The sequence below is a fragment of the Vulpes lagopus genome, chromosome 15, assembly GCF_018345385.1.
Source record: "Vulpes lagopus strain Blue_001 chromosome 15, ASM1834538v1, whole genome shotgun sequence".
Lineage (NCBI taxonomy): Eukaryota > Metazoa > Chordata > Mammalia > Carnivora > Canidae > Vulpes > Vulpes lagopus.
The window spans coordinates 29,248,966-29,261,643 of NC_054838.1; the positions used below are offsets into that span (position 1 = coordinate 29,248,966).

General features: G+C 49.3%; 1 protein-coding gene and 1 long non-coding RNA gene across 4 annotated transcripts in view; one reads left to right on the top strand and one right to left on the bottom strand.

Moving 5' to 3' along the window:
• Positions 1 to 2,262, bottom strand: part of GAB2 (GRB2 associated binding protein 2) — a 192,864-nt gene extending 190,602 nt beyond the window's left edge. The window contains exon 1 of the mRNA XM_041730373.1: positions 1,984 to 2,262. Coding sequence (XP_041586307.1) covers positions 1,984 to 2,058 — 75 coding nt within the window. The 5' untranslated portion in view covers positions 2,059 to 2,262. The remainder of the gene's footprint in view (positions 1 to 1,983) is intronic.
• On the top strand, positions 92 to 6,149 carry LOC121476391. 3 transcript variants are annotated; one of them, XR_005983937.1, is made up of 3 exons: positions 92 to 813; positions 1,023 to 1,267; positions 3,267 to 6,149. It is a non-coding gene; the product is annotated as an uncharacterized LOC121476391 (long non-coding RNA). The 3 variants fall into 3 exon arrangements; XR_005983936.1 differs by lacking the exon at positions 92 to 813 and having other exon boundaries at positions 824 to 1,267; XR_005983938.1 differs by lacking the exon at positions 92 to 813 and having other exon boundaries at positions 824 to 1,267; positions 3,303 to 6,149.
• The last annotated feature ends 6,529 nt before the right edge of the window (positions 6,150 to 12,678 follow it).

The window sequence follows — 12,678 nt, forward strand, 5'->3', positions numbered from 1 at the left end:
TTTGGCCCAGGGCACGATCCTGGAGACCCGGGATCGAATCCTATATCGGGCTCCTGGTGCATGGAGCCTGCTTGTTCCTCTACCTGTGTATCTGCCTCTCTCTCTCTCTATCTATGTCTATCATAAATAAAGAAAAATTAAAAAAATATATTAAAAAAAAGAGTCTGGGTGATAGAGTTGGAGTAGTCATTGAACACAGATAAGGTGTCAAACAGTTTGCAAACTGTATCAAAAACAAAGTTTCAAGGTTCTTTAGGGTAGTGTTCTAACTTGAAAATTAACAGTCACATTTTCACTGGATACTCTATTCCACCAGTCGGTAGGTTAGTACACTTTTGCTAATAGTTTTCAGAAGCTCTTTGGGATCAAAGATTTGTTTCATTTAAAGAAAAATATATATATATATATTTATAAAAACATTAATAGCAAATTACTCATCCTTAACATTATATAAAAATTCACGTTTCCTAATGAGCTGAGATGACTGTGAAAAGGGGAAAAAGTCTCTTTCTTAGTAATCATACGGAGTTCGGCTTCCCAGGCATCCCTGAAAAGTGGGCTTTAGAACTGGGGTGAACACTTGACTGCCTCCTCCGTGCTGCGTTTTGAATCTCGGTCCACTTTCAAAAGTCATTGTTAAATTCTTAAGAGTCTTCTCAGCAAGTGATTTAAATAAGAGCCTGCTTTCATTTACACACACACACATTTGCACTCCCCAACAACACTTCCTTTGAAAAACAGAATGTCACTTCCTCAATCCAGAGGCCAGAAGTCCCTCCGTTCTGATCTGGGGAGCCAAGACAGGAAACTCTGGTAAGCTTCTGCCTCTCCCCCCACGGACAGCCCCCGGTGCAGCTGACCGAGGGGAGGGAGGGGAGGGCAGGGCAGGGCAGGGCAGGGCAGGGTCTCCCCCAGCTCCCTTGATGCACTGCAGCTGGAAGGCCACAGCTCACTTTCATGCTGTGGGAATGATCCCTGGGAGTCCAGCACCCAGAGTCGCTGGAAACAAGGGCATTTCCTAGGAAGTGGAGAGGGCGCCCAGGAGAGACCTTGACACCTTTTACCGACCTTCCATTTCCAAACGCCTGCAAGCAGCCCAGGGCAGATCTGTAATCAGCACCGTCCTGCACCTGGACCCCAGGAGGCGCCGCCCGGGGAGCGGGGTGGCTGGCCCGGCCTCCCACCGTCCGCTCCCGACCGCACGCCGCCTTCCCTCGGACGTCGCCAGGTTCTCCCCCAGGAGGGAGAGGCTGTCCCAGCAATTCCGGTAAACACCGTCGGTTAACGCCACCTGGCAAGCGAGCGCCTTGGCTCCTCCCGACCCCGGGCCCCTTGCACCAGGCCAAAGTGCAGTGTCACCCCGTGGGGTGGGGGGTATGTGAGGGACACGCAGGACGGAGGGAAAGCGGGGGACAGACGAGTGAGTCACTTAATACGGGAGCTGCACATGCCGCTGACGCTGCCCGTGATGCGGAGGCTGTGCACCGGGAGGAAGCAGGCGCCCCGGGAGAGGCGGGAGGGGCGGGGGGGCGGGGGGGACACGGTGCGGGGCGCCGCGCCCGTGGGGGGCCGCCCGCCCCGCCCGCGCCCCGTCCCCGCAGGCCCAAGCCGCCGGGCTTGCTCCGGCCCCAGCCCCGGGAACCAACTCTCCCGGTCTCCGAAAACAATCGATGCAAACTTCAATACCGTGTTTAGCTCGCGGGGAGGCCGGCTGGGGAGGTGCCGCCGCCCGCCCGCCCGGCGGAGAAGGAGCCGCAGCCTCCACCTGCCCGGCCGCCCGCCCCGCCCCTCGGCGGCGCACCTGTGACAGGTGTGCAGGTGCCCCGCGCAGCCCCGGCCGCGGGGCGCGCCCGCCCCCCACCCCGACAGCCCGGGCCCCCCGCCCCGCCCGGAGCCCCCGGCCCCCGCCCCGCCCCCGCCAGGCCGCCCCCGCCCCCCGCCCCCGCGCCCCCCGCGCCCCCCGCGCCCCCCGCTCGCACTCACGTAGCGCCTCAACTTCTTCTCGGGGGGCGACTTCCTCAGCCAGCCGGTGCACACCACGTCGCCGCCGCCGCTCATGCTGCCGCCGCCTGGAGCCCGCCGCGGGGTCGGCCGGACAAGGGCGCGGGCGCGGGCCGCTGGGTCAGCCGGGCGGCGGCGCGCAGCTCCGGGGAGGGGAGGGGAGGGCCGGGGAGGGGCGGGGCGGGGCGGGGCGGCGGGGGACGGCGGGGGACGGGAGGGGAGGGGAGGGGACGGGAGGGGCGCTCGGCGGCCGCGGAGCGAGGGCGAGGGCGAGGGCGAGGGCGAGGACGAGGCGGCGCGGCGCGGGCCCGGCTGCCCCGCGCGCTCCTGCCCGCCCCGCGCGCTCCTGCCCGCCCCGCGCGCTCCCGGCCCCCGCGCGCCCCCGCCCGGCCGCCCCGCGCGCTCCTGCCCGCCCCGCGCGCTCCCGGCCCCCGCGCGCCCCCGCCCGGCCGCCCCGCGCGCTCCTGCCCGCCCCGCGCGCCCCCGCCCCGCGCGCCCCCGCCGCAGAGGGAAGAGGGCGGCGCGCGCTCGCCACGCCCCCGGCCGCCGCGCCCCCCTGCGGGCCGCCCCGGGGACGCCGACGCCGCCCGCCGCTGGGGCCCGCGAGGCCCGGGTGTGCTCCGCCGCCGCCCGCCGCCCGCCGCGCCCCGGGGTCCGGCTTCCCCTCGGCCCCGAGCCCCGCCAGCCCGCGAGGCGGCCGCGCCCCGGGGGGTGGGCGGGGAGGGGGCGGGGCGGGGCCGGGGGCGGGCAGGCGGGGGACCCCGGGGCCGCTGGCGTCTCCCCTCCATCCCGAGTCTCAGGTTTCAGCGGGCCCGGTTCTGGCAGACACGAGCGATCCGCTTCCCAGCAAGAGTTTCGTGAACTCTCGCACCCCCTTGGGCGGGAGAAGCAGAGGAGAAAACACACGGTCAGGTGCCGGCGCCTCGACACGCCTGGGTACGCGGTTGTGCCCGCGAACCCAGGAGTTGGGCCCGCCGCGGTGTCCCCGCCGTGCAGGCGGCCCAGTCGGCCCCAGAGCCCGCGCAACGCAGGGGCGAGCTTCTAGGCTGGGCCTGGGGCTGGGGCTGGGGCTGGGGCTGGGGCTGGGCCTGGGGCTGGGCCTGGGGCTGGGGCTGGGGCTGGGGCTGGGGCTGGGGCTGGGCCTGGGGCTGGGGCTGGGGCTGGGGCTGGGGCTGGGGCTGGGGCTGGGGCTGGGGCTGGGGCTGGGGCTGGGGCTGGGGGGTGGGCTTGCTCATCTGCTATTTAAAGTGGGATAATTGCTTTAGTGTCTACACATCGACGTGGGGGCCTCTTACTACCAGGAAATAAGTCCAGCTGGCTCCCCGCATTGCCTCTGGGAAGAAGAATTCAGGAGAAGAAAATTCGTGTGATGTAAAGAATCGAAGCAAAAATGAGTCAGTGTATTCATAGTGATCTGGAAGGCAAGGTGGTGCAGAACGAGGAACCGCGGCCAAAACTCCCCCGAGTCCCAACTCGCTGACACAGGTCATAAAGCTTCCTTGGGGCTCCTACGGAAATTGGAATCCAGTGATACTTCTCTCGCCGCGTTGTGAGGCGGTTTCACTGAAATACAGTATGTATAAGCACACACTTGAGAACCTCAGTACTTCAGGGGGAGGGTAGAGGGGAAACAATACCCCACCTTTGGCCGGGGCCCTCTTTAGTTCACTAAGTATCTTCAGGAGCGGCATTCAAAGGTAGGTCCTACCCCAGTTTCTCTGAGAATTGGATAGTCTCCCATTTCATCATAGGGAACTGTGCTGTGGGGCAGATGAGTGGGAGAAACAGCGTCTCACACTTCCCATACAACTTGAGACGGAGGCTATTTTGTTCATTTTTCCTGCCTCTGTGCAGCAAAGCTAGTTGTTTCCAAGCTGTTGGACACTGTTCTGGTTTTACAGATCTTGCCTGGGTTGGAGAAAGTTCACTCTCTTCAGTTTGTAAAAGCTAATCCTTTACTATGTGCTTAGCTTTTCTAAGCGTCCTGAGAGGTCGAGATCAGCTCCCCTGCACCCATCGTTTCATTGACTTTCTTCAGTATCCAGTGTGCTGCTCCAATGAATGTAAAGCCAGAACTGTCAGGATATAGCTGGGACCAGAGCTCCCTTAGCCTTCCAATTTAAAGGGGGGGGGGGCGGAGGGGCACTCCTAGAATTATGGCCATTTTAACCTCTGGCTTTAAGTATTTTGAAACCCTGTGAGACAAATATCAAAATATTCAAGTCTGCCAAATCAATCAAGAGGTTGACTCCCAACCAAAATAAAGCAACCTTTCTGACTTCATTCACATCTGAGTCATGGTGCCAAGTCTCAGTGATTGCAGTCGGAGAGATCTGCATGGTTGGTTTGCAGCTGAGGTGTATGATGCAAGTCAGGCATCCATGTCCTTATCTTTCCTTAGAAGAGTAGTCTTCTAATACAGACCCTTTGATGATTGTATGATTTAAGACAAACTGGGAGCCAGTTCAGAAGTGGTTAGTTGGTGGTTGGGCTGCATCCTGCCAGAAGAAGCTCTTGAGCGTCTTACGTTGTTTTTCGAAAGACTCTCTTCTCCCTGTTATTTATAAATCCATGTGGAAACAGAAAAGTTTGATGTTTTGGGCCAATGACAGGAGGGGCCTGAAAGACGACAGAGAGTACAGGTCTTCCTGGCAATCCAAAAGCGGTGCGTGCCCATGAAACTTCTCAGTAAGCTGAAATGGGGTACAGCGAAGAAGCAATTAACATCTCCTAAAAGTGAAAGTCCTCCTTAAATTTCTTTTGGTGGGCAAAAACAAGTAGTAATGTAGGTCTTTTGTAAAAGTGAAAGGGCATAAGGCGAACTTTTGGATAGTGGGGGAAACTTGTATCAGCTTCAGGAAGTCTTCTCTGAACATACCATTCCTTTCCCAAAAGTTAGAAAAAAAGGCTCTCTTCTTGGTGCTCTCTTGCCCCCCACCCCACCTTTCTCGTGACTTAGCTGCCAGCACCCAGATCAGGCTGCACATAGGAGGCAGGAGTGCTGCTGAGGTCCCTGGCTGCACCCTGGTGTTGTGGCTCAGTCTGAGCCTGAGGTGTGTGCCAGGCCTGGGAACAGCCCTTGGACAGAACGTCCCTGTTTGGGCCTTTACTGAGTCCTCTCCACTCCCTGCTGGGTTTTTTTTTTTGTTTGTTTGTTTTAATACCCTCTGGTTTTCGCTGGTGGGAAATGGAAAATGATTTAGGAGTGATTTATTTACACGAAGATAGGCGCCATCTATCGGAACCAGTAGGGATGACAGCCCCCCAACCCCAGCCCCCCAAACCTGTGAGGACATGCATCACTAGTCTATAATTTAGGCAATTTTGATGAAAGATCACGGGTATTTCCTGAGGGGAATTAATGACCGGCTGCAAAGAGAGTTTTGGGCCATTAATTCTATATTCTCATTAAATCCTCAGGAAATGGCCATCTTATGGCAAGAGCTTCTCTGGAGGAAGCATTGCAGAGATTAGAGAACTGTATACCTGGGAAGAAAACATGAGCAACAAGGCTCCCCCACTCCCCCCAAGCCTGGGTTCTAAAGGGTGCACTCTGGCTTTGAGTGTCATCGGCAACACCCTGCATCCGTGCCTGTCTGGGAGTTGAGGGTTTGTGGCCAGCGGCAGGTGCATGGCTGATGGAACAGTCCCAGGAACGGGTTGGAAGGGCTGGAAGGAGAGCTGTCCTCAACTGCACACCAGGCTGGCATGATTAATACCACCCACGCCAGGCTTGACGTCAGTGATTGGAACGGGGGTGGGGGATGGATGTTTGTGTCCTAGTCATGCTGCCTTTTCTCCCCTTCAATTTAGTTGACAGGTTAATTTCAGAGCTGAGTGCTGCTTGCCAAGGTCAGTGTGGCCAGCTGAGCCACCTCAGCTGGTGACTTTCAGGACACTGGACTTTCATGAATGTTGAGGTGTGTGCCTCTTTAACCCCTGGACGCTTTGAGCCCATTTGGTTCCATCAAATTACTGTGACCTACTCAAATCAATTTGAGGCATCTGAATGGGACTGAGATCTGAAAGTGGCCTTGCGGGGTGGCTGAAGACCTTATTGGGTTTCCTCCCTGTCTGCAGCTGCTAAAAATCTGAGTTATTTGACATTATACCCAGTGGAAGATATTTTGGAAATAAACTTTCTTATGGGGAAAAGTTTGAGCAAGTCCAATTTCCCAATTTCTCCTTTGTAAGAAACTAGAACCTGTGCTAACTGCTTTGGGCCAGCTAGACTTCTGGGACATTTTTGCTAACACTGGTGAGGATGGACCTTCATTGCGTTCACAGATCATGCCGCACAGTTACCATATTCTCCCAAGAACAAAGATTTGTCACGTCCCTGACAAAGGGCCCTGGTACTCCAGACCATACTTTCCGTGATGGCCCCTTACTCCCTTCAGAGAAAAGTCCTACCTTGAATTAGATCTCGAACATATGTCAAGATTGCTTTCCTTAAAACTCACCATCCCCACTCCTCAGCAGAGTTGCTCATATTTTTCTGAATTCACATTGCACCTGTATAAATTGTTATCACGCTATACTGCAAATACTTGGGCAGGGTTGTATCATCCTCACTTTTGTATCCCTGAAGCCTCCCTGCATGGTGACAGGCACACAATGCCCACTGAATGTTGTGAGATGACAAAAACCCAACCTTTAAAGGATGGCACGTGGAAGCTGTGGACTCCTGGAGCATCCAGAAGTCTCTGATCCATCCACACCAGAAAACAATACCTGTGAAGATAGTTACAAGCCAGCTGGAGTGTTTAAATCCACAGGGATTGGCCCGTGGGATGGGTTGAGCAAGTGGAGGTAATCCTACATGGTTTCACTTTTAGAGGTGGTTGAAATTGTTGGGTCGTTTCTAAAACAACGGCTCCTTAGACCTTTTGACTTCTATCTCTGGGTTCCAGAGAGGTTAACTGTTAACCCTGACACTGCTGGGCAGGCTCCCCAGATGCTCTCCTTTCGGGGACTAAGAATTAAATCATTTGTGGTCTGATATCTGGCCTCATTCTGACAAGTCCTATAGGGGCGTATCACTTAGCTCTTTGTACCCACACACAAAGTAGCAAAGCAGGAGAAATTGTGTTCCCTGAGTCAAAGTGGGTTTCTTCCAACAGGTGACCAGAAATGCCATATTCTTCTGCACCAAATGCATGCAGAGTGGCTTTGCAGATTTGCTAGTTTTTGTTTTGTTGGGGATCCAAAGGCCATAGGAGACCATCTCATTTAACTACCAGAGCTATCCCAAATGGCTGTCTGACCCATACAGCCAGTGACATGGTGGTGGTGGTGGTGGTGGCGGCGGCGGCGGCGGCAGTGGCCTCGATTTGTAGTATGCGACAATTTTGAGGGTGCAAACGCTACCCTCCTCACCTCCCTGACCAATTTCAAGCTATGAACTTTATGTGTAAAACACAATTAAGAGATGCTAAGTAATCCATCATTGTTTAGTACTTCCAACATATACAATAGACAAAAACGCCAAGAGCAGAGATAGCAGTGAAGTGTAGTAAAATAATTAGTAACTGGTGAATTTTGGTTATTTATTCCCTTGTTTTTAGTGTAACTTACTTATTGTAAGTTTATGAGTTAATTTCTTAGTAACCTATCATTCATATGCCATAACAGTCACCTTTTAAAGTGTGCATCTCAGTGGTTTCCAGTATATTCACGGAGTTGTGCAACCATCATTGCTATCTAATTTCAGACCATTTTCATTACCCCCAAAAGTAACTCCATATTCATTAGCAGTCACTCCTCATTCCCCGAATCCCAACCCCTGGCAGCCACTCATCTACCTTGTCTCTATGGATTTGCAATTCTGCTGGACATTCCATATGATTCCAATTATATATGGCCTCTTGCGTCTGACTTCTTTCACTTCCTATAATGTTTTCAATGTTCATCTGTGTTGTAGAATACATCAGTTCTTCCTTTTTTTAGCTGAATAATACCCCAATGACTGAATATACATTTTATTCATTCTTCAGTTGGATATTTCCATTATTTCCACTTTTTGGCTACCATGAATAATGTTGCTGTGAACATTCATACCTGTATGAGTTTCTGTGTGGACCTGTGTTTTCATACATATATATATATATATACCTGGGAGTCAAACTGCTGGAACATGGGTTGAGTCTGTGTTTAACTTTCATTTTTAAAGTAATCTCTGCACCCAACGTGGGACTCACACCCGTGACCCTGAAATCAAGAGTCACATGTTCTACTAACTGACAGCCAGGGCTCCTGTGTTTAACTTTTTAAGGAACTGCTGAACTGTTTCCCACGGTGGGTTACACCATTTTACATAACCAGCAATGTATGAAAGTTCCAATTTGTCTTCATCTTCTCCAATACTTGTTAATTTCCATTTTAAATTATTTTAATAATGCCCCCTTTTATTTAACAAGCTTGCAGAATTTTTCACCACAATTTGTTCTCATGGGCTAGTATGAGCCAGTCTTAGCATCCGTGTACAGCCTACCACAGAAAGTCCCACCATCCTTCTCTGTAGTAGTAAGTTCCACTTCTTTTTTGCTGACAAGAGCAATACTCAATAGATTTACGTTTCCTTCTTCTTACATCCTTCCTATAGAAAACCAAAACCTTAAAATGTCTGAGGTTTTCTTCTATTTTGCAATTAATAAGATTTTTGAGTATCTGGAGTATCACAAAGTTTTCAACTCCCACCAGGCACTCTGGGAAGAACAGAGTGTTTCCCTCCTACATTTGTGTTGAGAAACAAAAATAAAAAACAAAATGTATCTTCCTGACACCCAGATAGATCTTCTGGATGAGCTCTCAAGCAGTTGCTTCAACAGGGCAAACAGCTGTGGTCTGTTTCAACATAATTTGATGTAATCAGGGTTAATTTTGATGATGCAGTGACTCTGAAGACTGTTTTTTAACTGGATTACTGTTGGGTCAACAATCATGTGCTATTACACTTAGTGGCTGAAACAAAAGCCAGAATTAAAATGGCTCCCCCCCCCCCCCCCCCCCGCCCCCAGCCCCTTCTAAATGACAGCCCCACTGGGATTAGGAGTTATGAGGCGCATTTAACACAATTAACTAAAAAAGGAAAGTCAGTTGCAGTCAAATTACATGCAAGCTTCTTCAAGGTCCAGGGTGTTGACTGGAAAAGAGCTGGAAAGTTATTTGTTGGCGTTTTCTTTTCCTAGAGTGATTAGAAATATGTTAGCAGTAATCATTGTAACTTAACATTGTCGTTACATTCTAGGAAAAAGCCCTAAGATTTTCTTCAAAAACATTTTCCTGAACCAAATGATGATTCTAGCAGTCCACAGTTCCCTGTTTTCCATGCATGTTTTCAAAATGATGATTGTGAGCGAGGACTCAATTCAGGGTGCGGCATGCCAGGGCTGAATGAATGTGGTACATACAAAGCTCTACACACATTTGGAACTGTTTCTGAAGGGCAAAATACGGAATCTTACTTTCATTGTTTATGGCCAGCCAGTAGCAGGGTCTAGGTTGCTCTAGGCACACACGCTTTTTTTTTTATTTAGTCTCTTACAGTTTTCAGTTTTGGCTAGTCTGAAGCACAGCAAAGGCTCATGACAAAAGCCATTCTTAACACAGTTCTGGAAAGAATCTTCAGAAATAGATGTCTTGCAAAGCTGCCAAATGTATTGGTTCTTCAAAACCACTCTAATCCAATTTGGTAGTTCAAAAAAGGTCTGATATTTGTCCAATCCCCTCTGTAAATAAGCCTCCATTCATTTTTCTGTTTTTGTGACTTCGGGTATCAAGAAACTTGAAAAGCAGTCATTCACCCTCCTATGGCATCTTATTTCTTAGAAATTTCTCAGGAATATATGGATATGACTAAAAGATGCTCAGACTACAAAACAAAAAGAGTAATGAGAATTCTTTCTATAAGTCAGATAGTGTATGTTTTCTTTTCAGTGGTAAAGGCAGTTTTAAATTTGCTTAAGCCCAAATAGGAAATTTATTGGTAAGAAAAATGAATTATATCCCATAGAACCCAAGAAAAAGTTGAATAATCTGGCCTCAGGAAGGCTGGCAATCGAAAACTATATATAGCAAAAACTAGGCCGCCAGTTTGTATGTGTGTGTCTGTCTCTTTCACAGGCCATATGGTTTTTCATCTCTGAACATGTGCCTTCATTTCTTTCTCTCTGCAGACTGCCTTCTCTGTCTCTTGAGGCACATGGTTGCCCTACATCTTGTAAATTTACATATTCCTGGCTCAAGCAACCAGTCCAGATTCTCTAGTGTTCTCAACCCCATTTTTCCAAGAGAAAATGAAACTGGCCCATTTTGGGCCAGGTGTCCACCCCTTATCCAGTCAGGAAGGGAAGCTCCTGTCCCCCGTCTGTCTGCTGGGGATCCACTGGCTAAGATGGGATGGGGGGAATTCTCAGAGGAGGAATTGGTTTGATAACTAAGTTGACACCTCGAGAAGTATTTAAGAGGCATGAAAACCAATCTTGGTCCTTTCAGGACATAGCCAGTACCTATCATTTGAAATTTCAGCCAGCAGGAACCGATACTGTAAGATCTTAGGTTTTGGTTGTTTTGGGGTGCCCCAGAGGGATGCACAGAGTTACCATTAATTCACATTTGCTGAACTAATGATGTAAGCTACTTCAATTTGGAGGCAAGAAGCTTGTCTAGATTTGGAGAGCAAGGCAGAGAACATGAACTGAAAATCTGAGCAACTGTAAGTTCATCTGGGACTTGCTTCTGAATTTCTTCTATCAATCAAATACATCATTCATCATTTACTGAGCACCTGTAGAGCAAGGTTCTTGAGAAGTCTATTAAGTTACCATACTCCAGAAGCAATGCCAGGAGAGGTGCCCTAGAAGTTCAGCTTCAGTAATAGCTCCTAAGGACAAATTACTAGCTGAACTCACATACTTTTGACTCCTGACTCTTTGTTTCTATTCAGGCAGTGGATCCAGAGTTGGATTTTTATGCTGAAAGGGCAGGTTTAAAAATTTATGAAATATTTCAGACACATAAAGAGGGAAAAGACAGCTGAGGAATTACTTTTTAAGGAATATTTTCCTTTGGTCTGATGAACATATTTCCTCTTTTTTTGGGGGACACCTCAATGACAGTTAATTCATTCAAGAGTTATTTGGTGAGTACCCACTATATGCCTGATACTCTCCAAGGTACTGCAGATACAAAGATGGATGCAGTCTCCTCTGTGTTACAGAGCTCTTGTTCTGGCAGAGAAGACAAATGACAGTTTAAGATGGCCAGTATTTGCATATCGTGCTGAGGGAGCATAATGAAGAGAGCCTGGCAGCCATTGTCCAACCACTGGTATCTTGAAGTACAAGTAATATAAACGTGAAAATGTAGAAATCCTAGCTGCATTTTAGAGTGTCACTCTTCTTGAAATAAAGCCTCATAATCTCAGACAGTGTGATCAGGGTTGTAATACTTTGATTCTGGGTGACTAAGAGGTGACAGGTGTGCAGACTGAGAAAGCTACCCAAACCCATTCACAGGCATGTCGAGACAAGTAGTGCTGTGTCAGAATGCAGGGTGTACTCTAATTCCACTGGCAGGACAGGAATCTGTTGAGTGCTGCTAACTCACTGGAAGAAAGTTAATCAAGAGCTAAATGACAGTCAATCAAGCACCAAAACACCAAAGTTTCCACATATGATAATTTTGTAGTTCTTGATCAATGAAAAGACCACTACTGAGTTTTTTGAGAAACATTAACCATACATAAGAGCCTTCCAGAACAAATTAGTGAAGCAGATATGCTTGTTTCAATAAAATGGACATACCCGGTTGGGGGGTCAGCTGGAGAAAGGAAGAGGAAGAATCTGGATGTTGATATATTACTGGGTATAGGAGGAATCAGAGTGGCAGAGAAACACATGCATGGAGAAAAAAACCAAACATGGGTGAGGTAGTGGACAAAAAAGGGAGGAAGAGATCTAGGTCAAGAGGTGTGGTAGGCTTCATGCTACATGGGTTTAAGAGTAATATCACTCTGTGAGCTGGCTTTCCCTCCTTGGTACAGAGGGATAAAAACCAGCTCAAAGGTGCGGGCAGAAACACAGTATGTTCCTTAGTGAGCATATTTGTGCAATTATTATCTTTTACTGTAAAAATTTTAAAGTGTCACTGAAGCTTTCTCACAGTATGGAAATAAGCCGCCTACATTAGGATCACGCAGGGTCACTATTTGGGAAGTACAAACTGTGGGCCATTCCATCTACTGAATCCGACTTCCTAGGGTAGGACAGGTAATCTGAATTTTTTAATAAGCTCCCCCTGTGATTCCTATTCACAGTAAACTCTGGCAAAGACTGGAGTCCCTAAGGCAAGAAGCATGTCCTATTTATCTCTGTATATGCAATCCTGCACTGGACCTGGGCACAGTGAGTGCTCAGTAAGTTTATTGAACTGAACTGAATATACCAACGAGGTTTTGGAAAAAAAAAAAAAAGTTGCTCAGTTCCAATGCTCTGAAACAGTTGATCTCATTTTTTCCCCATACGCTTTTTGTCCATGTATACAGATTTTACACTATTGTAGTTACAAACTACAATTTGACATTTTTTCAACATATTTTCTCCTATAATTTATTTTTTATTTTTTATTTATGATAGTCACACACACAGCGAGAGAGAGGCAGAGACACAAGCAGAG